Source organism: Caretta caretta, chromosome 10, assembly GCF_965140235.1.
Source record: "Caretta caretta isolate rCarCar2 chromosome 10, rCarCar1.hap1, whole genome shotgun sequence".
Classification (NCBI taxonomy): Eukaryota; Metazoa; Chordata; order Testudines; family Cheloniidae; genus Caretta; species Caretta caretta.
Genome location: NC_134215.1, coordinates 31,397,079 through 31,422,951, shown reverse-complemented (window position 1 = coordinate 31,422,951; position 25,873 = coordinate 31,397,079). Strand labels below are relative to the sequence as shown.

General features: G+C 42.7%; 1 protein-coding gene across 7 annotated transcripts in view; it reads left to right on the top strand.

Annotated features, from left to right (window-relative positions):
- KATNIP (katanin interacting protein) overlaps window positions 1-25,873 on the top strand; it is a 180,668-nt gene that overhangs the window by 45,545 nt on the left and 109,250 nt on the right. For 5 of the 7 annotated variants that reach the window (XM_075132829.1, XM_048865745.2, XM_075132825.1 and 2 more), the window contains one exon: window positions 18,375-18,497. The exons of the other annotated variants lie outside the window; for them this stretch is intronic. In XM_075132829.1, the coding sequence (XP_074988930.1) occupies window positions 18,375-18,497 (123 nt within the window). The remainder of the gene's footprint in view (window positions 1-18,374; window positions 18,498-25,873) is intronic. 7 annotated transcript variants of the gene reach the window in all.

Below are 25,873 nucleotides of genomic sequence, written 5' to 3'. Positions count from 1 at the left end.
TTTATAGATAACAATGCCATCAGTGGCAATTATGCTAAAAACCCTTTCAACTTTAAACGTTATGACATTAATTTTGTGGCCTTATAAGTGGATGGCAAGCAGGTGCCACCTAAACCTCTACAACCTGATTTTGAGAATGGGAACTGTGTGAAAGAGTACATGCAGCTCATGCAGGCAGCTGGGAAATATGTAAAAGACTGAGTGCTCATTGTGGTGACTTTGCCCATGCTGTATACCTTCAACCTGACCAGGAATGCACTGATCATTATTCTCCGATTAAAACTGGAAACCGAAGAGCAGAAATTTGTTTTTCTATGGTGTTGCCCTCTACAGTCAGCATGATGGTGTATGAGGTTTTTGATAACATACCCGAGGTTAATCACAGAAGGAATGTTCCGTTTGATTCTATGTGATTATAAACAACATGCAGTTAGCACTTTTTTTTAAAATCAAAGGATGCTTTTTTAGATTTTTTTTCCAAGTGACCTGCCTCCAAAGAGTTCTGTGTCCAGAAGACCCCTGGGACTTGTAAACACAACTCCCCACAATTTACCCAGGGAACACTGGCTAAACCTCTACTTACCAGATCATGGGCCAGGACAGTTCTTTGACTCCTGTGGATTTTCCCCAGACAGTAACTTTTTTCCTAAATCTTTCTTGCCTTTTTTTTTTAAACCAGAGATAGCTACAAGACCCCCTTGCTGTTACTTAGGGATAAGCTTAGACTTGCTGTGGCCTGGGGCCAAAGCTCAAGTCAGAGGGCTTCAGCCCTTGGTGGTAGGGCTCAAGTATATTTTGTTTAAATAAATGTAGTAAGGGTTTATCTTTTGATCATATTTTAAAATTGTATACAAATGATTTACCAGAAAATGACCACATGGTGGTGTACTTTGTAAATGGGAAAAAGTCCAGACATGCCCCAAACATGTTTTAGCATATCCAGACTTGTCTGTCTTATTGCAAGTATAAAGATGTGCATCAGTAAAGCAACCCCACACATTTGATCCTGTGAAGTGTACAGATGGCCTTGGTCTCTACAGGCTTATGTGTAATGAAGGCTCTGGATGCGTGGGGTTGTTTAGAATCAGGGTTGTTATCCCATCTGTGTTGTGTTTGCTGCTTATCCCCACTCTTGCTTCCCCTGGACAACATAGATGCTTCAGGGATTCTTGTAAAGCTAACTTTACCCTTTTTAAAAGCAGTTTCTTGCGATCTTTCCTGTTGCTGTTGTGCATCTTGTTGGCTAACATTTGATGAGCCTGCCAAAGTAAATGAATAAAATGGTTTGCATTCCAGTTTAAAACAAAAGCCTATATTAAAGTGTTAGAGATAGAAGCAGGGCATTAATGTAAATGCATAGCCCATCTTTTTACTAATTTTCATTGTAATTTAATTTTAAGTAAGACAAAACCAAAGTTTAAAAAAAGGGGAGGAGGGGAGGGAAGAAACTTTCTTATCTCTACAAAAGCAGTACACTAAATTCACAGCCTTTATATTATACAAAGATACCTATTCTTAGTAATGGCAACTATGTTTAACCCCATTTAAGCCATGTATATATATTTTTAAAAACAAAACTTTAAAATAGTTATTTAAAAAAAACCAAAATTCAAGCTCTCATAAGCCAGAAGCCCTTTATATACGCAAAGCCCTGATTATTTTAATACTGTTTATTATGTTGTTGCGCAAATAAAGTGGATCGCGGCCCCATTTTAATGGGGTTGCCAGGGCTGGCTTAGACTTGCTGTGGCCTGGGGCCAAAGCTCAAGTCAGAGGGCTTCAGCCCTTGGTGGTAGGGCTCAAGTTACAGGCCCCCTGCCTGGGGCAGAAGACTTGGGCTTCAGCTTTGGCCCCCGGCCTGGGGAGGTGGGGCTTTGGCTTTGTTCCCCCTTCTCCCCTCAGGGTGCCGGGGCTTGGTTGGGGTCAGGCTTTGGTCCCCCCTCCTGGGGTCCTGTGGTAATTTTTGTTGTCAGAAGGGGGTTGCAGTGCAATGAAATTTGAGAACCCCTAATTATTCTATAGTGAAATTTCCCCCTGTGTTTTAAATAGCATTTTATTGGAAGACCCCTATATTAAGGCTATTTATGTTATACCCTGGCATTCTTTACCAATAGAACAGTTTTTGTTTGGTACTTTCAATGGAAGCTAAAACTGTTTTTAAAAAGGATAGTATAGTGTATCTTAAGTATTTTTTTTTTCCCACTAAACCTCTACAAAACATTTCTAAAATAGGTCTTTTTATTATGTTACATCTCAGTCAAAAATGACCAATGCTGTATTTTCATGTTACACTTTTCATAGTTTGAAATAATTAAAAACTGTATGTTAGCAAAAGAATGACTGTTTTAAACTGAGGGGAAAAAAGAGTGAGATAAGGGGATGGGGGGGCAGACTTGGGGTTGTTTCATCAGATAACCACATGGGGGGGAGGTATGTTTGCTAAGATAAGGGTGAGTGGGATCAGTCTTCATCTTTGGCCAGGTGTACACTATAAACTTAAATCAGTATAACTCTGTTGCTCAGAGGTGTGAAAAATCCACACCCTGGAGCAATGCAGTTATACCAGTGATTCTCAAACTTTTGTACTGGTGACCCCTTTCACATAGGAAGCCTCTGAGTGTGACCCCCTTTATAAATTAAAAACACTTTTTAATATGTTTAACACCATTATAAATGCTGGAGGCAAAGCAGGGTTTGGGGTGAAGGCTGACAGCTCGCAACCCCCATTTAATAACCTCACAACCCCCTGAAGGGTCCCAACCCCCAGTCTGAGAACCCCTGAGTTATACCAACCTAATGCCCAGCTTCTTCTGTCGACATAGCTACTGCCTCTCGCAGAGGTGGATTAACTACACGGGAGAAGCTTTCCTGTCCGTGTAGTATCATCTTCACTGAAGTGCTACAGCAGTACAGTTATGTTGCTTCAGTGTTTTAAGGGTAGACCTGCCCTTATTCATACAGTTAGAAAAGTATAGCTTTGTGGCAAAGGTGCCTCTTTGCTGCAAAATGCTGCTTTCTTAGTATTACGTTTAAATCCAATATAAAAGCATGCTAACAAAAAATTCTTGCAAAAGTTATTAGAAATAAAGCTAAGAGCTTCAAATAAAAAAAAAAGGGGAGGGGGAAGTCTTTATCTTATTCCTTCATGCAGTTACTCAATCCACTTCCTTTCTTTTTTAGACTTTTATTGTAAATGATGGGAATATTCCATTCACCCCAAAAATCTTCACATTTTACAAAGGATATCCTATAAACCAGTTACAAAGTTTAATTTAAAGGCCTCCTTATGGTTAAATCAATAGGTGCTAATTTCCAATTAATGTAAAAGCTATAAAATACATTACTTCAAGTAAATGGAATAAGGGAAGTTGATATAAAGGTTAGACATAACGTTCATGAAAGTCTATCAATCATTTTTAAAGACAAAGGCTAAAGGCATTATGTTTTTAAAAAAAAAAGTAGTTTAACTCCTGGTACAAAACTAAAAAAAGGATGTTCACTATATTTATGTACTTTTTGTAAATAAAGAAATCTACACTCATTTCAAAAGTTTGTTAAAACTTTGTTTTAAGAGCATTTAGATTAAAAAAAATTAGGAAAGAAAAAGTGTGGGGGAAACAAAACAAAACACACTTTTTACCAGAGATAAAGCAGCAAACTGTTTTATATAAGCTAGTATTTCTTTTAAGTTAGCCTGTGTGTGTTTTCTATAACGTGTGTAATTCTAAAGCTTTTTTATAGTTTACAAATAGTAAACTTGAGACATTTTCCTTTAGGCAAATCTTTAAAAAGCAACCCAACACTTGTTCTACAAAATGTTGTGTTATGCAGTGTTTGTTGGTCGATAGCTACACCTCAGTGGTCATGTGGGACATCTTGATTGGTTCAGGAAAATGCAGACTGACATAGCTATAGAACAGCTGCTGATTGGCTCAGACAAAAGACCTGGTTTGCCCCAGGTTGGCTGACCCCAGGATTGTTGGCATTTCACTAGAGGTTGCCTCAGGGGTGAGGTGCTCTTCTCTTCTCTCTGCCATATGGCCAGAGACACAGGCTCTCTCTCTCCCTTTAACTTTTCTCTTTCTGTAACAGACTAAGAGGTTTTGCTTTTCTTGGCTGTTCTATCTCACTTTGTGTCTTGTTTATTTTCTCCAAAAATACATGATCTATTCTTTATTTCAAAAGACAGTTATTTTTCAGACCCTATTTCAAAATAACCTAAACACACAAACAATATTTCTAAAACCTAATTTTTAATACCTTTATTTAAAAAAAGTATAAAATTGTTCTTCCTCTAAAAAGACCTGTTAACATATTTGTCTTACAATTTTAGCCCTTTTTTGCAGTTTTAAACTTTTATGATATTTTTCCTTATCACTTTGTGATATTTAAAAATGCCTATACAATTATTTCTCTAAAAGTGTGTAAAAATCCTAGTTTTCTTTTATTAAAAGTCCGGTGAGCTTCTCAGCCAGCTCTTTTTAAACTCTACAAATTATCTGGACCAGCTGATTTAAAAATGTCTGACTTTAGTAGCTGCTGTTTAACATCCTCCAGAGATATTAGTGGAATGGAAAGAGTGTTTTCATCACCTAATGAGACTGATAGTCTATTTTTCCACAGAAAACACAACAAATATTTATTGAACACTTCTGCCTTTTCTGCATTATTAGTGCTAATTCTATCATTTCCATCTAGTAGTGGACCAATACTATTGTCATGATTCCTTTTGTTTCTAATATCTTTTAAAATATGTATTTATTGTCCTGAACTCTGCTGGCCATAGATTTCTCCTTGTGTCCCTTAGCTTCCCTTATCAATTTTCTACAGTTCCTAACTTCGGATTTATATTCATTACTATTAACTTCCCTGCCTTCCATTTGTTATATATATTATAGCTGCCTTCACTTCCCCTCTAAATCAGGTTGTTTTTTTAAATCAAAATGACCTTCTTCCTCAGTTATGGAATTGTGACTTTTTGGGCATCTAGTAAGGTGTTCCTAAATGATTCCCAATTATCATTCCCATTTTTCTGATTAAATTCTTCCTCCCAGCGGATTTGGCTCATAACTGTTTTCAGCTTTGCACAATTGGCCCTACTAAAGGACTAAGTATATATACTTACTGATTTGGACTTTATTCTGCTTGCACATTATAAATGTGATCAAGTCATGATCACATGTACCTAAGCTACCATTATCTTTTAGTTCTATGATCACTTCCTCTTATCTGTTAGGACAAGGTCTACTATTGAATTCTCCCATGTTGGCTGCAACATGTTGAGTTAGGAAATTGTCATCTATAGTATTTAGAAATTCCAGGTTGTTTTAGTACTGGTGGTATGACACCTCAAGTTTATGTCACTCAAATTGAAGTCTCCCATGATCACACAATTTTTTCCCCCTACACATTATAGATAGATGCTGTTAGATTGAGATTCATTTGCTCAGCTGCTGGATCTAAAGCAAAAACACTCAGCAAGTAGTGATCAGTTACTTACAAGTGGGAATCTTATCAGGATGATCTCATCACAGTTGCCTCCAGCACCACTCAATACAGCTTCAACCTCCCTTTGTTTCACAGACTTACTTATAACTTTATATTTTCTTATACATATATATTAGTCTCTCATTTCCATGAAAAATCTCCTCCCCTATCAGTACCGGTTTAGTGTTAGTTCAAACTGATCTTTTCTAGCTTATTAGTTACTTTCTCTTTTTTCCACACAAACATGATTACCTTGCAGTTTCTTACACCGTGCAGTTCTACATATGCTTACGCCATTAAACATTATCAGAATAGACTCTTACAATTCACATCGGTCCTAAATATGCCTTCATTCATTTTGATGTTGAGTGCCACTTCCCCACCCCTTTGGTCTTCAGAGGTTCCCTCTTTTTACCTCCCCTTTTGCTCTTAGTTTAACCCCTTCCTGACTAGTCTAGCCAGCTTGTCCCCTAGGACAGTGGTTTTCAAACTGTGGGTCACGACCCAGTACAGGGTCACGGAAATGTAAGGCACTGGATCACAGTGGCTCTGGTCAGCACTGCTGACCAGGCTGTTAAAAATCCCATTGGCGGTGCTGCCCAGCTAAGGTAGGCTAGTCCCTATCTGTTCTGACACCACGCTGTGCCCCAGGAGTGGCCAGCAGCAGGTCTGGCTCCTGCGCGAGTGGGGGGTCACGGGGCTCCATGCACTGCCCCAGCTCCAAGCACCAGCTCTGCACTCCCATTGGCCATGAACCGGCCAATGAGTGCTGGTGGGGGCGGTGCCTGTGGGCGAGAGCCACACAGAGCTGCTTGCATACCTCTGCCTAGGAGCCGGACCTGCTGCTAGCTGCTTCCGGGGCAGAGCGCGGTCCATGGTGCCAGGACAGGTGGGAGGCCTGCCTCTGCACCCTGGCTGCACTGCTGACCAGGAGCCACCGGAGGAAAACCCACGCCCCAACCCCACGCCCAAACCAGGAGCCCCTTCCTGCACTGCAAACACCTCATCCCCAGCCCCACCCCAGAGCCTGCACCCCAGCCCAGAGGCCTAATCCCCTCCCACAAGCCAACCCTCTGCCCCAGCCCTGAGCCCCCTCCCACACCCTGAACCCCTCGTCCCCAGCTCCGTTGGGTCGCAGGCGTCAATTTTCTTCAGCTGGGTTGCCAGAAAAAAAAAGTTTGAAAACCACTATACTAGGAGATTGGTCCACCTTCTACTGACATGGAGGCCACAGTAACTACACTGCCCCCTCTCTTCATAGAAGGTGGACCAACGTTCCACATAGCCAAAGCCCTCCACACTACCCCACTTACCTAACCAGTGATTCACCTCCAGGATCTTCTGCCTTCTGTCTTCCTTCACTTCTGGGACAGGAAGAATCTCAGAGAAGATTGGACATTTTTCTTCTTCAGCACACTTCCAAGTTCACTGAAGCAATTTACTAGCTGTGAGATATTTTATGATGCAGAGTCATAGTGCTTATATGAACCATCATTGATTAATCCTTGCCTGTAGACTTCAGAAGTCTGTCCAATCTTAGAGACAGCACACTCTCCTGTTGTCTGCTTGTTCCTGGCAGAATGTTCTTTCTAGTACTGAATCTCCATCAAGGATCATCTGTCTTCCTTGGGTGGTTGGAGAACTCTTTTGCTGGTAAGCTAGTTTTTCTTATAGGTTGGCCCAAGTTGCCATGCATGCATCCCATACATCTCTCCATTCCCTTGGATCTGCCTGATCTTGAGAGGTGTCTTCTGTAGTTTCCATGTTGAGGATCTGATATAGATTTGAAACTTTAGCTGTGTGGAATTCCTCCTGCTTCTCTTTTCTTGGGTGGCCATGTCTGCCTAGCCTCATCTGTCTCCAGCTGTGTAAAACATTGCAGTGACTTCTTGCCTCTAGTTGTTGTGAGCATCCAGGCCTCCACTTGTACCTATTCTTTTGTGGCCAGCTCCATTCATCCTTGAACCTGAAACTGAACCTGAATCTGGTTGTCTAGGAACTCCTCAGCTTCACTGATTCTTAGTAGCATCTCAGCTTGCCCCTCCAATCCAAGAATCTTTTCCTCCAGCACAGCCACCAACTTGCTCTTCATGCACAGGAGTCCCTTCTGTTTTCAGGCAGGAAAGAACATGGCATATACATTGCAGGTAACCACCACTGTTCCATCGCTAGCCATCTTGATATCACAAGTTGTGCTGAAACTGGAAGAAAAGCCTCAAACTCCCTTCCAAACTCCCTCCAAAACTGTTAGCTGTCTTTGTTTGCAGCTCTCAACTTCACCTAGCAAGTGTCTTTTATACCAAGTCTTCCCCTCTTAGCTCAGGTCAGCTCCTCACCACCAGCGACCGATTAGTCACTCAGAGACTTTAAATAGTTGGGCTGATTGACGCTCCAAGGGCTAGAGCCTCACAGCTTTTAGCAAGGCACCGATCAAAGCTTCAAGGGCTTACTCACAGGCCCACAGCCCAGCCATACTGGAGTTCATTCCACTAGGATCAAGACTTATCTTCTGCCTGTTTGGGGAATATTCCCATTCCTGAAATATGCAGACCAGCTATGCAGATCTTGATCCACACATTTACCATTCACTAGACTCCCAGGTCGGATTTTGGTAGGGCTGCCCTGCAGTCACTATTTAAGTAGGACTCCTCAGACTCTCCTCCAAGCAAATACATAACTGCTTGTTAGTCAGCAAGAGTGGAATCTGTGGACAATCATTTGAAGAAAGAATGGTTACTTACTATAACAGGGCTGCCCTTGAGCACGGTCCCTGGCAGTCCTGCAGGTGCACTGCCCTCAGCTCCCTCCTGGTTTTGCAATAATTTCCTCAGACCCACGTACCTCAAATAGGTACACCTTTTGGGGGTCTGATTTATTAACTCTTTCACAGAATGCAAAGACATCTTCTTTAGCTTCTCAAGTCCAAGCCTCTCTAGGGTCTGTATGGGTTCAAGTAGGCTTCCTCTCCCAATTTTGAGAGTCTCCAGCTTTCCTCCTGGAGCTGGGTTACAAAACTCACTCTCCTTGCATGTTTTATGCTCTTAAAATCTCATGCTTCAGGGCTTCAGCTGTTCATCTGCAGGGGTTATGGAGAGATTGCCTCTCAGTGTACTCTGGGTTTTTTGTCTCCTTTCTCTAAATTGTCAGAGATGGCCACAGGTGGCGATGGGACACTAAATGGAGTGGGCCAATACTCAAAGGTGGCACCCAGATTTCTCTCTCAGGCACTTTGCTGGCTGGTTCTTGCTCACATGCTCAGGCACTAGCTGATCACCATGTGTGAGGTCAGCAAGGAATTTTCCCCAAACCAGATTAGCAGTGACTTTAGGTATTTTCATCTTGCTCTGCCGCATGGGGTGTGGTCACTTCTGGGACTATCTGCATATATCTCAATACGTTCTCTGCCATTACAGGGGCCTCAGGCATTGATGCACCTTGGTCCGTCCTGTTCTCTGGCTGTGGCACATAATAGTCTAATCTCCTGTTGGCTGTATTAGGTTGGTCTAAATTTGGTTATTGGGTTTAGTGTGCAGGTGCTGTTGGTGGCCTGTGATATACAGGGGGTCAGACTAGATGATCTAGAGGTCCCTTCTGGCCATGAACTCCAGGACATCAGGATTCCTCAGCCCTCTTACTGGAGCTGGGTTATAATTCAGGCTAGCTGCAGCCCACTATCAGCTCTCCCCAGCTGGTCCCCTTTTCCCACTAAGTCCTTTCCTTTAGGCTTGTAGAGGTCAGCAGTCCTCCCACTAGTGGGGTAGAGTGGAGAGGTTTTTTTGTGTGAAACATTGGTCCATCTTCTGCGAGGAGCGGGCTGTATAGTCTGAATGGCCTCCACTTCAACAGAAGGGGACCCACTCTCCTCAGAGATAGGCTAGCTAGAGTAGTCAGGGGGCATTTAGCTAAAAGCAAAAGGGGAGTGTAAAAAGGAGGAAGATATGCAGACTCAGCACAAAATGGAGAGATTTAAAACAAAATTAATCAAGGAACCAAAGGACATGAAGAGAAGAAATTCTTGAATTGTCTATACACTAGTGCTAGGAGCCTGTGTAACAAACAAAAAAAGTGGAATTGCTCATTCATAAGCAAAAATTTGATCTAGCTGGTATTACTGAAACCTGGTGGGTTGATTCCCATGATTGGAATGTTAAAAATCAATGGTCATAGCCTATTTAGGAAGGATTGAGGCAAAAAGAGGAGTGGCACTCTAAGTAGAAAATGGCACAAGGATTAACACAGAAGAAAATTATCTTGAATGCTAATGCATCAGTGTCCTAACATATAAAGCATAAGATGGGGTATTGGTTGGTGTCTGCTGTAGACCACCAAATCACACTAGGGAACAGGATAACCAGCTCCTTACACACCTATCTTTAATGTGTAAGAAAAAGATCTGTGATCATGGTGGATTTCAATTTGAATGAAATATGCTGGAGGTCTCATGCTCCCAGTAGGAAAAAATCCTTGGTATTTCTAAACATTATAGATAAGTTTTCTAACTCAAAAAGCATTGTAGCCAACATGGGAATTCTTTATTAGACCTCATCTTGACAAATAAAGAGGTCAAGGTACACTTGGGCCTGCCTCATTTTAGGGGGACTTGATCTATGTACACTGTTGTATATACACTTATGTTCATGGCAGGGGGACAGACTTGAGGTCCCTTCCAGACCTACATTTCTATGATTCTGTGGTAGTGGTAAAATGAAGGACTTCCCCTTGATTTCCCTGGGGAATGCAAGTTCTTAAAAATAAATCTTATTTAGCTGCATTCCCCTCATGCTTGAGTAAGCACCTCACATGTCTGTTGTAACAAAACAGGCAATATGGATTTAGAAGCCTAACTATTTTGAAAATCTTGGCTGTATGTTTTTATAGAAAAAAAAGAAGTTTTTTTTCCAAAGATACCCATCTATATAATAAGCACAAAAAAAGTATCTACATTTGAAATATAACCAACACTATAAAAGGTTGTAACAGTAGAGAAAAAAACCCCAAAGTTGCTGGCTAAAGAGGTGGAAAACAGCAAATATTATTCTTGTGTATGTGTGGAAGACGGAAACAAAAGTCCTGTGTGTTGGAGGGAGGACAAACACAAAACCAGGCATAGGAAGGCTAAGATGCTTCCAAACCTCTTCAGAAAGTTAAATAGAACCTTCCATCCAAAATAAAAAAAATCATATAGGGCATCAATTACATGTTCTTAATGTAACTCATGGCGACCGGGGGAAGTCCCGGACGACTGGAAAAAGGCTAATGTAGTGCCCATCTTTAAAAAAGGGAAGGAGGATCCTGGGAACTACAGGCCAATCAGCCTCACCTCAGTCCCTGGAAAAATCATGGAGCAGGTCCTCAAGGAATCAATTCTGAAGCACTTAGAGGCGAGGAAAGTGATCAGGAACAGTCAGCATGGATTCACTAAGGGCAAGTCATGCCTGACTAATCTAATTGCCTTCTATGATGAGATAGCTGGCTCTGTGGATGAGGGGAAAGCGGTGGACATGTTGTTCCTTGACTTTAGCAAAGCTTTTGACACGGTCTCCCACAGTATTCTTGCCAGCAAGTTAAAGAAGTATGGGATGGATGAATGGACCATAAGGTGGATAGAAAGTTGGCTAGATTGTCGGGCTCAATGGGTAGTGATCAATGGCTCCATATCTAGCTGGCGGCCGGTATCAAGTGGAGTGCCCCAAGGGTCAGTCCTCGGGCTGGTTTTGTTCAATATCTTCATAAATGATCTGGAGGATGGTGTGGATTGCACCCTCAGCCAGTTTGCAGATGACACTAAACTGGGAGGAGAGGTAGATACACTGAAGGGTAGGGATAGGATACAGAGGGCCCTAGACAAATTAGAGGATTGGGCCAAAAGAAATCTGATGAGGTTCAATAAGGACAAGTGCAGAGTCCTGCACTTAAGACGGAAGAATCCCATGCACTGCTACAGACTAGGGACCGAATGGCTCGGCAGCAGTTCTGCAGAAAAGGACCTAGGGGTTACAGTGGACGAGAAGCTGGATATGAGTCAACAGTGTGCCGTTGTTGCCAAGAAGGCCGATGGCATTTTGGGATGTATATGTAAGTGCATTGCCAGCAGATCGAGAGACATGATCGTTCCCCTCTATTCGACATTGGTGAGGCCTCCTCTGGAGTACTGTATCCAGTTTTGGGCCCCACACTACAAGAAGGATGTGGAAAAATTGGAAAGAGTCCAGCAGAGGGCAACAAAAATGATAGGGGGCTGCAACACATGACTTATGAGGAGAGGCTGAGGGAACTGGGATTGTTTAGTCTGCGGAAGAGAAGAATGAGGGGGGATTTGATAGCTGCTTTCAACTACCTGAAAGGGGGTTCCAAAGAGGATGGATCTAGACTGTTCTCAGTGGTAACAGATGACAGAACAAGGAGTAATGGTCTCAAGTTGCAGTGGGGGAGGTTTAGGTTGGATATTAGGAAAAACTTTTTCACTAGGAGGGTGGTGAAACACTGGAATGCATTACCTAGGGAGGTGGTGGAATCTCCTTTCTTAGGAATTTTTAAGGTCAGGCTTGACAAAGCCCTGTCTGGGATGATTTAGTTGGGGATTGGTCCTGCTTTGAGCAGGGGGCTGGACTAGATCTCCTGAGGTCCTTTCCAACCCTGATATTCTATGATTCTGTGAATGCATATCCTAAACCAGAATTCCTGTTTAGATGACAGATGTAAGCAATAATGTTTTATAATCATGTGGTGCTTCGTAGGTCTGAGACCAGCCACTGAAATGGCAATACCCATAATACTTTTAGCATGACCATGAATAGAATTTAATTAGGATAACCCCTTTTTAGTGAGCCCAGAGAGCATTAGTTTACTAATTTTAAACACTCGGTTCTTTTCAGGTCAACTTTTAAGTTGGACAGTATTTCTCAAATCGGGACACCTGGTGTTCTTAATCAACAATTTATTAATTCACCCAGAAGCACATAAGTATATATATTCAACAATGTTTAGATCAAGTTTAGGTACACCAAATGTTCTAAACATGTACTGAACACACAAATACAGTCTCTCTAGCAATTGTCATGGGCCAGGGTTGAGGCTTAGCAATTATACCATATAATACCACAAATCACCAAAATTTCTTATTTCATTTACTTATGATAATTAATCATCAATTCTTTAGTTCCTCTAACACATTTATCGTACTTTCAGTAATTCTCCAAGGAGTAAGGATGTCTTAAGTCACTTCTAAGGGTGTGGTCCCTGCTATTTGAATAGTTTCAGATGAAAGGGACAAGTTTAAATATCAAAAGCACTTGCATAAATTTTATTGTTTTAAATCCCTCTTGGGCCAATTTGCTTGCATGCATAACATTAGTTAAAATCCAAAATAGGATTACTTGAGGTCTGTCAGCAATATCCCCCCTCATCCCCGTGTGCCCCCTGTGTCTGTGAGTGCAAACAAACATCAGTTATCACATTAGGGACCTCTTGGGTCCCTAGTACTCCAAGATAAACTGCTCCCAAGGAGGGATATTATTGACACGAGAGTTTATTACAAAATCTTAGTGCAAATAATCTGTAACAAAAGTCCCAAAACACAGTCCATTTCTCACCCCCATTGTATATAGTCCTTAATATCCCACATCATTTAACCCATCAGCATAGCACATACCATGCCCCAGCATCTTCTGTCACACCCGGGCTTTTCTTCTGCCAGGACAGCCACCACAGCTCCTCTAGCTGGAATTAAAACCCTGCTCTTCCCAGCAGGCACTCCCTTCTTCCCCCACAGCTCACCAGGGTAACATCCATCATACCCTGTTCCATTAACCTTTTCCAGCTTTCCAGGATGGAGACATCAGCGGGTAAGCCCCATCCACTGCTTCCCTACCTTCAGTGCTCTTTCATTTTTGGCTCCAGCTCTCTGGCTTAGGAGTCATTAGGCAACTCACTCTGCCACCTTCAGCCCTGTCCTGCTCTCTGGATCTCCAGCTTGGGCCCTCCTACAGCCTCCTTCACAAACCTTCCCCCTCTTATTCTCCCTGATCCTTATAGCCCAAGGTGCTACCACATCCTTGTAATTGGCCAAATTGGGAGCACATGTTCTGATAAATGGGTGATGGACCTGGTTCATTTAAAGAGGCCAGCCACCCTGTGACAAGGTCTCACTAAAAAGAGTGCAGCCTCATTAAGATAGCCTTATAGCCTTTAGTTATTAATATTAAAGAACAGAAAGAAAAATATAATCTTTTAAATGAAACCTGCCCACTTCTTCTGTTAATTCTGGGAGGGGGAATCAGTCCATACAACTGCTCCAAGTGGCTGGAAGCATTCCTGATTTTGTAGTTTCTTCAATGGGTTCAGTAACTCTTCTTAGTTCTGTAATTCCAGAGGAGAGAAGAAGCTGTTCACAGGGTATTCAGCAAACTCTCCTATCCACATGGTGACTTCTGGCTTATGTACCTTGTTTCTGGGTCTGTTGGAGCAGACAATCTTCTTACTTTCTATTGGACACTGATCAACTGGGCACTCAAAGTTCACCTCTTAGTTTCTCTCTGCTTCAGTCAGTATCCAATAGATGGTGGCAGTTTATAATAAATGTATTTGATGCTTCTCTTAGTCGGAGGCTTTAATTCATTCCCTGGATTCTATTTCAGCATTATCCCTGGTTATTAGCTGGGATTCCCCCACTATCATCAACATCATCCCTTTTTAAGCAATTGCTTGTAATATTCCAAAGTTATATTCTGGTTAGGTGCTTATGTCTTTCAATATTCCCTTTTCCTTCTTGTGCTATGCAATTCCTACCACTTCTAGTGTGCACCAATCATTTACAAAGAAAACTAACAAAATCCTTTATAATTCCTCTACACATCTACTGGACATAATCTATACATTCTTTGATTACATCTAATGTTTTTCATTGCACATCTTTCAGGACTTACCATAGGATATGAGACATAGCATTGGGGGAACAAGACAGATTATCTACCTAGAGAGCTGTGTATGTCAATCATAAGGCAAACACATATATAGTTTCTAATTTGAAAGATATATTATGGATCTTTGGGTAGTAGGCAGTTTGACCTCTGGAACTTCAGCGTTTTGTGGGTTGCCCACCAAGTTATATCTTAAACAGTTTTTCCCTTTTTGTCAACCCCCTGGGGTTCTATATAACCAGACCGAGAGTCTCTTTGGTTTGAGAGTCTAACAAAAGCTGGAAGACTCCTTTCCTGGAAAATGCGTACTTGAACTTTAGCTTAATTGATGCTCTCAGACAAGATGCCTCCTCTGTTGGAATGTGCATATTGATTCTCATTGTCTTTTATTCGGAGAGGAAGCCAAAGGTTTGGAATATGCATAGTGGGATTGGTGGTATTCTTATTTGCCACAAACAATCAAAATGGCAGAGAGAGAACTATAATTGGTAAAAATATATTTTCAAGGCATATTTGACACCTATGCTGCTTATACCATCAAGTTGCAAGCCTTTCAGTGTGTAGCACTTATAGATGCATTATTCTTGCTGACAGATCAAACTGTATTAGAAATTCCATTTATCTTTTTGAGAGGTTTCAGAGTAGCAGCCGTGTTAGTCTGTATTCGTAAAAAGAAAAGGAGTACTTGTGGCACTAAGCGCTTTAGTCAGCTTCAAATAAAGGGAGGGGACCATCAGGTCAGGCAGACTGGAGTACTAGTTTAAGTACTATTTTGATGGCTGTTAGATGTCCAGGGCAGGTAGCAGCTGTAGCAAGAGTGCTTTTTCCCCCCTGCATGTGGCAAGACAAGTGAGATCTTTTCTCCCTGAGGTAGCCTTTGCCTTAACTGTCCGTGTCTTTGTCACTTCTCTACTAGGTTATGTCTACACTAGCAGTTATGTCGGCAAAACTTTTGTCGCTCAGGGATGTGAAAAAAAGACTTCCCTGCGCAACGTAAGTTTTGCTGGCATGAGCTCTAGTTTGCATAGTGCTCTGTTGTTGGGAGACACTCTCCAGCCAACATAGCTACTGCCGCTCGTTAAGCTGGCTTTATGTTGACGGGAGAGCTCTCTCCCATTGGCATAACGCAGCTACACAAGTGCTCTTACAGCACCAGCACAGTTGCAATGGTACAGCTGTGCCCTTGTAAGTGTAGACATGGCCTTAAATTGCTGTAATATGTTCTACCTGGGCTACACTTTGGAACCATTCAGAATTCTTCAGGCTGCTTCTTAAGAGTAATAATAATACCTAGCTCTTATAAAGTACTGTACTTTTCATTAGTAGATCTCAAAGTACTTTACAAAGGAAGTAAATATCACTAGCCCCATTTTACAGATGAAGAAACTGAGGCATACAGAGCATTGAAGTGACTTGTCTGAGGTCACCCAGTAGGCCAATGGCATAGTCAGGAATAGCACCCAGATCTCTTGACTGCCAGTCCAGTGCTCTAACTAGTAGGCTATGCTGTGAAGTTGCCTGTTGGGAGCATATTAAACCAATGCTCTGTCATCTGTATCAGCTCCCAGTAAGTTTCTGCGTGGAATCCAGGGTGTTGGTCTCTGCCCAAAATATGCTGTCACTGTTGAGATTAGCAGAGACACTTAAGAAGCAACTCCTTCAATATAAACGAGAGGGAACTGCTGGCAGGACATTCTCCAGGAGTGGTCCTCAGTTTTGGAACTCGCTCCCCTACTTGCTCTGCCATGGAAAAGAAGCCCTTGAGGAATTCCACCATGATTTCAACAATTTCCATCCCACCATCAACCTTAGCCTGGACCAGTCCACACAAGAGATCCACTTCCTGGGCACTACAGTGCTAATAAGCGATGGTCACATAAACACCACCCTATACCAGAAACCTACTGACCGCTATGCCTACCTGCATGCCTCCAGCTTTCATCCAGACCACACCACACGATCCATTGTCTACAGCCAAGCTCTGCGATACAACTGCATTTGCTCCAACCCCTCAGACAAACACCTACAAGATCTCTCTCAAGCGTTCTTACAACTACAATACCCACCTGCTGAAGTGAAGAAATAGATTGACAGAGCCAGAAGAGTACCCAGAAGTCACCTTCTATGGGACAGGCCCAACAAAGAAAGTAACAGAATGCCACTAGCCATCACCTTCAGCCCCAAACTAAAACCTCTCCAACGCATCATCAGGGATCTACAACCTATCCTGAAGGACGACCCATAACTCTCACAGATCTTGGGAGACAGGCAAATCCTTGCTTACAGACAGCCCCCCAACCTGAAGCAAATACTCCCCAGCAACCACACAACAGAGCCACTACCCCAGGAACCTATCCTTGCAGCAAAGCCCACTGCCAACTGTGTCCACATATCTATTCAGGGGACACCATCATAGGGCCTAATCACATCAGCCACACGATCAGAGGCTCGTTCACCTGCACATCTACCAATGTGATATATGCCATCATGTGCCAGCAATGCCCCTCTGCCATGTACATTGGCCAAACTGGACAGTCTCTACGTAAAAGAATCACTGGACACAAATCAGACGTCAAGAATTATAACATTCAAAAACCAGTCGGAGAACACTTCAGTCTCTTTGATCACTCGATTACAGACCTAAAAGTGGCAATTCTTCAACAAAAAAACTTCAAAAACAGACTCCAACGAGAGACTGCTGAATTGGAATTAATTTGCAAACTGGATACAATTAACTTAGGCTTGAATAAAGACTGGGAGTGGATGGGTCATTACACAAAGTAAAACTATTTCTCCATGTTTATTCCCACCCCCCCCCCGCCCCCACAACTGTTCCTCAGACGTTCTTGTCAACTTCTGGAAATGGCCCACCTTGATTATCACTACAAAAGGTTTCTTCCTCCCCTCTCTCCTGCTGATAATAGCTCACCTTACCTGATCACTCTCGTTACAGTGTGTATAGTGACACCCATTGTTTCATGTTCTCTGTGTATATAAATCTCCCCCCTGTATTTTCCACTGAATGCATCTGATGAAGTGAGCTGTAGCTCACGAAAGCTTATGCTCAAATAATTTTGTTAGTCTCTAAGGTGCCACAAGTCCTCTTTTTCTTTTTGCGGATACAGACTAAGATAGCTGCTACTCTGAAACTTTGTCTATGTTGTCATTTTTAATGTATGAGATAGGTGTCCACAGCACTGTATGGACATCTATAATTAATTTTATTTATTCATATTTTTAAAACACATGTAGAAATCAGATGATTACTGTTCCCCCCCCCTTGGTGCAGACAGAATGTGGCTCTTTAGAGGAGGCAATGTCTTGATTGAAGTAGTATAGGGAATGTCAAGCATCCCCTGGATTGATGCACAGAAGTACTCAGGACAAAATCTTGATGCATCCTGCTGACAGGTATCAGTATCAGGTGTGCAGGGTGTGTCACAGGGGTGGAAGAGGTGGTACGGGGCCTGTCCTTTTGCTACATGGGTGACAAAGTCACAGACAGCTATAAGATTTCTTGTTCCCCAGTGTGCCTTCCCTACACCGTGGAGCACTTTAAGTTGGCTATATGTTGGATTTATCAGCAGGTACAGGGTAGGTCTGGGGCACTTTCACACGCTCTTTCTGAGGCGTAATGCAGGCAGACCTCATGGTGTCTCGGTCCTTGCACAGAAAGATATGAAGTTCTTTATGCCTGTACAGCACAGGCTGAATACAGTGTGAGTGCTTTCTCTTTGCTGCCTTGTTTTTAAATTCAAGTATGTTTTATTGTTTAAAGTGTTTATAATATTTCTAAGATAATTTCCCTAAACATTTTCTAATTCTTTTAAAAGTAAAACCTCCATTGTATATTGGATTGCTCTCTCTTTTCTCTTTCAAGAGACATCCTATCCACCCTTGATTGTCTATGAGCAGGGAATGTACCTGTAAGTGAAGCTACAGTGAGTTGTTCTGTATTTTTGCTTCCAGAATCTCAAGTCTCCCAAAAGCAGTCCTGTCAGTGACTTTAAATTCACCACCCAGAACCCAGTACTCCAAGTACATGGCGATGTGGAAAAGGAAAGAATACTTTTAAGTATTGATGATGTAAAGGTGTGGTATGGCCTTTTATGTTTTGCCAAACTTTATAAATAATCTGATAATAGAACAATTTTTATCAAAAGCTTTGCAGGGTGATTGGAACTGAAACCATTTCCTTTTCAGGAAGGTGAGAGTCCCAGGCTTTCTTCATAGCTTCAGGCCATCCCCTGTCCCCATGCGTACACATACATGTACACACACATGCCCTTCAACCAAATTCTCTAGCCTGAAATCTCTGCCTCTCCCCCCTCCTATGTCCCTGTTCCCTCTGGGCCTTTGACTCCTCTGTCGTACTTCCCTACTCTGTTCCCCTGGTGCACCATGCAGCAGCTCACTCAGTCCCATATTCACCCCGACATTGTACTGTCCTTGCCTGCCCCAATGGTGCCCCGGAGCCCAATTTCACCACCAGAGCCTAACTCATGCCTCCTGCAGCCCAGCTTTCCTGATTCACCAGGGATATTCATAGATTTATATTTTAAGGCCAGAAGGGAACCATTAGATCTCTACTCTAACCTCCTACATAACATAGGCCAGAGAATTAAATCCAGTTACCAAAGAAAAAAAAGCTTGTAATGATGTAATTAGAGACTGTACCACAATGCATTCCTAACTGGCATTTCCTAACTTCTGACTGCTTGACTTTGCAACCTGAGTGTTCTTTTAATGTTTATAGTTTTTTTGTGTGTAATTTCCTAAATTTATAAAAAAAGTAAGCTGAAGAAAACAGGATTTCCATCATGTGGAACCCCATATTGACTCCTACATGATTCATCAGCAGAGTTAAAAGTTTTACATCTACAGCATGGACTGCTGCCACTTGAGCTAACAAAGTCACTGCTAGCAGTAGTAAATTGTCATTCTCTATATTGTGAGGAAGGTGAAGCACAATGTCGAAGAACAACTACCTCCAGGGCATGCCCTCACGTGGTCCTGCAGTGTTCCAATGCCTCAATTTTCCCTTTCCAGGAACTTGCCATTCCACTTTTTACAGGGGATCACCTACTCCACCATATGTGATAAGACGCACCATCCTGTGGTAGGCTGTGAAATGACTGCTGCATCTGCCTCAGTTTGCCCTTTCTTCCAGCATCCCAGTAACTCCATGCAGGCTTTCAGAGAATAAATAGCCCTTTACAGGGTTAATTTATTGCAGAAGTTCCAAAAATCATAATCCAGATTTTCCCAGCACAGTCAATCTTTCAAATTCCACCAGTCAACATATCAACTACAGTTCCAGTGTCTCTCACCATGCCCCAGCACTTCAGCATGGCTCTGGCATTTCTTACCTCACCCCAGCACCTCTAGCTAGGGAACTTCTCCACCCTGTTTCTAGCTTCTGCCTGGAGACATCAGTGGGCTCACCCTTTAATCATTCCCCAGCCTTCATCCCTCTGGCTTCAGCTCTGCAGCTTAGAGAGCCGGCAGGCATCTGCCTTTGTGGCTGTCGGCCTTCAGCTCTCTCTGGGCATGGCTCTCTGGCCTGGGAAAGTTTGTAAGTGACCCTCCCGCAGCTGTCTTCCCACCTCCACCAACATGACCTGGATCCATTGCTCAATAAGAAAATGCTCCCTGCTCCCTCCTTCAGGGGCATCTCCTTCCTGAAGTTTTCAACACAGCTCTGCTCTTCTTCTGAGCTTTCTCCGGACTCTGAATTCTTCTAGTTTGGGTTCTGAATGCTCTCATGTCTTTGGGTTGTCTTATTTATAACTTTCAGGGCAGCTCTCCCTCCTAATTACATCAAACTAGGGCACCTGTACTTGGACGGGGGACCTGGGCCTAATTTCATTTACAGGGCCAGCTACCCTGTTACACATACATTTTATTAGTGGATTTCACAGTTGCTGGCAATGTTATCAGAGGCATGTTGACATTAGAGGAATCCTGGGTTCTATTCCAGGTTCTGAGGGAAAGTTATAGACCATTCTGCCCCTGTTTTCCTCAAAGCCTGATCCCTTTTGCCCCACTGATCCCTCCAACCTGTCTCAGTCCATCTCCACCTCAGCTTCTTGTCCCAGTTCCTTCTCTCTTTTTTGGGTCTTCATTCCAGTGTGGCTGCTTCCTCTTTCTCCTCCTCACTGCCTGGGCACCAGCAGTGGGAACATTGAGAGCACCAGTAGAGACAGTATCTCTGCACTTAGTTCTTGTGTCTGGCATCCTAGTTGTTCTTGGCATCCAAGAGTAGCAATTGCAGGGCAAGTCCAGCTCAACCGTGGCTATCCTGGGATGATGCATGCTCAGTACAAATAAAATCTTGGGAGACGTTAGCTTCCAAATTCTAACAAGACTCTGTTGAACTTGTGTGCATTAAGATCTTCAGAGACTTATACACTGGCCAAATTAGGGAGAATTTTCATAGGGACAGCAAAAAGCTGACACCAGGGCAACGCTCTGCCAAATTTAACTCCTTGCTCCAAAGAATGGAAGCATTAGAGTTTCTCATTTAAACAGCTTTAAAAAAATGTTATGTGGGCAAAGCAACATATTTTTCCTTAACCTCTTTTTGGGAAATGGCTGAACTTTTTTGCTGAAATCTTCCAAAAAATTCAGCCCGAGCTTGATACACAGCATGGAAAACTTCAGCCTGAATGGTCACAGTTTGTCAAAGTAAAAAGCATCTGAAAACTAAGTCTTATAATAGAAAGTATTATTAATAATACAGAAATGCCAGTTTTCAATGCACAAGGATATAGTCTGTGTTTTTTTTTCACAGGGTTGCTGTCTCATTCAGGTCCCAATCATATACCACTAAAGTCAATGGGAGTAAAGGGAGCAGAACTGAGCCCTTATTGCATAGCAGAGGCAATGAGTTGGCTGGGTGGGGGGCATGTGGGGTCATGTGCCCACCCAGATTTGCCGCTTGGCTTGTACTGAACATACTCACAGAGACTGAGCATGCTCAGTAACACTACTGAAGCTGGCTTCCCTCACTCTGATGGATGGCGCTTATTGAATGCGGCAGCTGTTCAGCATTGCCTTTTAACCTCATTATTCATTATATGGCACCAGGATTTATTTACTGCACACCGTCCAAACCCTGCACTGAATAGGGAATTACTTATTTCCTCACAACTTTTCTGCTATGCTGCTCACCATGATATCTGAGTCTCATAGACTTTAAAGAATTAGTTAGTATTCACAGCACCCTGGAAAGAATTATTAATCTCATTTTACAAATGGGGATCTGAGATATAAAGAGATTTTGGCCAACATTTATAAAAGGGTGCATGAATTTTGAGTGCCTCAGTTATTGGATACTCAGCTTGGGATACTTAGGGCTAGATTTACAAGGGAGATTTAAGCTAGCAGCTAAGCGCCTAAGTGCAGTGTTTAGGCACCACTGACATTCACAGAACCATAGTTCAGCTGCCATGTAATCTGTTGGTGCCTAAAGTCTATAGGTGTCTAATTTTTCCTCTGGTAAAGTCCCCCTGGCAACTAAATTTCTGCCTCTGGGCCTGCACACAGCCTCCTGAAACCCAACACTGCCGAGCAGCTTGGCACTTAACTCCTGCCTAAACCCCAGCAACATTCACAAGCTAGACATTCCCCTGCCTGTCTCGCCTGATCTGGTAGATATGCTCAGAAGCTGCCTAAGAACATGCGTACCAAATCTTGCCCCTCACAAAAAGCCAGCTGAGGCGGTATCCCCAATAGCCGATGGTTGGAGCACACCCTTAGGATGTGGGAGACCTGGTTTCAAATCCCTGCTCTGCTTCCTAGCTAAATCCCCCTTCCTAGCTGAGTGCCCTAAGATAGAGGGTATTCTGGGGTGCGGCTCTCTCATTCTCTCCTGTTCAAGTTGTTCCACTTTGTGTAAAATATTTTAATATTCAGGAGATCAGAGAGAGTGTGACTGGATAGCCTAGTGATTAGCACACTCCCATAGCAGACTTGCGTTCCAGCCCCTGCTCCAGTGAATAGTTCAGTGTTTCATCCAAAGTCGAACCATTTCAACAGGTGAGATTAAAAAAGACAGCCCCCACCCCCACCCCAGAATATCCCATAGCCCAGTGGTTAGAAGATTCAATTGGGAGACCTAGGTTCAAGTCCTTGCTCTGAATCAGGCAGAATGGGGACTTAACCTGGATCTCCTACTTCCTGGGTGAGTGCTCTAATGACTGCACTCTTGGGTATAAAGGAGGGTGGCACCTTCTCTTCATTTTTAACTTGAGAAAGGGTTGTTCCGGTTTAGGTCCCTAACTCCAGGAGAGGGTTCAAAGTTGTGAATTCTGAGCATACTCCAGCCCAGAGTTAGGCATCTCTAATGGGTTGCCCCCTTTCAAGGCGCCGTCTGATGTGCTGAGATACCACTGAGCCCACCTGTTCTGTCAACATGGGCCCCCTTTAACTTGTCTTGCTGAGCCAGGCTCTTAAACCCCCTCTAGCACACACACAGGCAGGGTTACACCCAGCTGCAGAAAGACACGGACACTGAGATCAGCTCTGGAAAGACTCAGCTTAAGGGACTTGCTCCAGTAGTCAGGTGCCCACCTCCCTTAGAGTGCAGACCCAAAGGCATATTGTCTTGTGATGTATAGAATAATCTGCACAGTGCAATCTCATAAAAATTCACCCTCTTCCTCAATGTGAAGAGAGATATGCACCCTGTCTTCCCCCCCCCCCCCAGTTACAAATTGCACAAACTGGGTTTGATAATAAACAAAACAAATTTATTAACTATAAAAGGCAGATTTTAAGTGATTATAAGAGAGAGCAAACAGAACAAAGCAGATTACTAAGCAAATAAAACAAAGCACGCAAACGAAGCTTGATTCACAAAAAAAATTGGTTACAAAATGTAATTTCTCACCCTAAATGTTGAATTAGACTGGATGCAGCGCTTCTGTAACTCAGAGTTCCAGTTATTTCTTCTTACAGACTGGTCCCCTGTCCCAGTCTGGACTCAACCCTGCCTTTCCCTTCAGGTTAGTTTCTTTGTCCCTTTAGGTTCTTTCATCAGTCCTTCTTCTTGGGTAGGCAATGGAGGAGAGTCTGGAATGCCTTCCCTCCCAGCCTTAAATAGAATTTACATAAGGCAGGAAGCCTTTTGTTTCCCAAACTTGACCTCCCCATCCTGTGAGTGGAAAATTACTAGAAGTCCAAGAGCGTGTTTAGTACCAGGTGGCAGGACCTCCTGACCAATTAGTGTCACAGCTACATCCCAGGATGACTCTTAGGAAGGAGAGAGATTAGTATCTTCACAGTCTTGTTGTTTCTTCCTAATGGGCCATTGGCCCTGTCTGGCTTTTCACTGTTGTATCTGAAGGGCTAGTTATGGGTGTCACCCAAAGTAGCACATTTGAAATACAGCTACATGGTCAATATTCCTAACTTCAGATACAGAAATGATACAGGCATACAGATTGGATAATCACATTCAGTAAATCATAACCTCTCCAATTCTATCTTACATGAGCCATCGTGCATAAAGTGTATCTCAGTTATGCCATATCCATATCATAAGCATATTTCCATAAGAATATGGAGTGTAACATCACAGCATCAAGCTTCCTTTCAGGGGTAGGGCTTAGGCTTCAGCTTTCTCCTTGGCATTTCCTACTGGCTAGCTTAAGTGGCTTCCTGCTCTACGCTCTGGCTTCTGTGAATCCCTTTTTTGGTACCCAACTATCTCCATGCATTGTATGAAGAGTCCAGGCATCCAGCTCGGGGTTGTGAATTCCACTTATTGGCAGGGTGCTTAGCTCTGCTTTTGAATCTAGGGCCTAAGGCTAAACATGCACAACTCCTGTGGGATTCAGCTACAATTCTGAATGATCAGCACTTCAGAAAATCATTCCCTATCTAGCTAAAGTTGATTTCCCAGTAAATGAGGAACACACAGTTATCAGCCACCTCTGAAAATACTGATTTTAAGTAACTTATCCAAAATCCTATTAAAAGTCTTTAGCAGAGCCACGACTAGAACCCAGTTCTCCTTGGACTTAGTCCAGCACCTTGTCAAGAAAACCATCTTTTGTCTTCCTTGAGTCCCCTGTTTCCCCATGATGAACTTTTGGAGTAAATGAGCTTGGGTGCTACAGCCATCAATCTTGGTTACTATTCAGACCTGTCTTACTCACTGCCCCTCTTTTGTATGTAATTTTATAGATTTAAAAAAAAAAAGGACTTCTGTCATGTGTAACTTTAATAATATTCACCTGGGTTGTTAGTAGGATTTGAACCTGGGACCTTCAGATCCCCACCATAGATACCATAACGTGAGCCAAAGCTGTCAGCCGTAGTAGGCTGTTATTGTCTATGGACCAGCTACTGCTAGAATCGGTCGTGTATTGCACTGAAACAGTGGGTTACGCATGCAGGAGTAGCCCCATTCTATAAAAGCAGAATCAAGCAATACATTTGGCATATTCTTTCTGAGAGGAAATATGGCTAAATTGAAGAAACTTAGGTTCCGTTCTGAGCTATGCCAGATGTGATCTTGTACAACATTTCAGGCATATTAAAACAAACCAACAAAAAACCCTTGGCCATTGGCATATTTTATACAATCCCTGTTCCAGTGCTCATTGAGCTTTTATTCTGGGACATCCATTGTTTTCTTCAACCGCCATGGGTACCAGGATGGATCCCCAACATGCCAACCTCTTTATGGGCTACCTCAGGGAAGAATTTCTGGATAAATGCAACATAAAACCAACTATATACCTGAAATACATCAATTATATTTTCATCCAATACATTTCCCTGTTCTGTTCACTCTCTCTGAAACATCTGGCCTTGGCTGCTGTCAGAAGACAGGATATTGGGCTAGATGGACCATTGGTTTGACCTCATATGACCATCCCTACGTTCTTATCCTTCAGACAGACAACCTAAACAATGATTTCCACAACAACATCAACAACTACCATCCATCAAACTTTGTAGAGAACTCCCACACCAGCATCAACTTCCTGTACAGCACGATCAGTGTCAACAATGGAACCCTACAGACAACTATATACAAGAAAGCAACAGATCACCACACTTACTTCCACTGATCCAGCAACCACTCCAGAACACCAACACCAAGAAATATGTTATATACAGCCAGGCACTTAGATACCATAGAATATGCTCTGAAGAGAAAGTCGAGAATGTACACCTTAACACACTTAAAACCACTTTAATTAAACAAGAATGCTTCACTAGAGAAGTAGATAGCCTCCCCAAGAATTTATGGCTCTTGCAGAGAAGGGGAGGCAAAAAGATTAGGAGAATGGAAAGAAAAGAAGATCCACCCCTCTGTATTTTAAAAAGCAAGGAAACACACAATACTTCAAAAATGCTAAAGAATTAAAATAACTTTTGGCTGACTACCAGTAGCTCAGAGTCTTAATATGACAATAACAACAAGGAGTCCGGTGGCACCTTAAAGACTAACA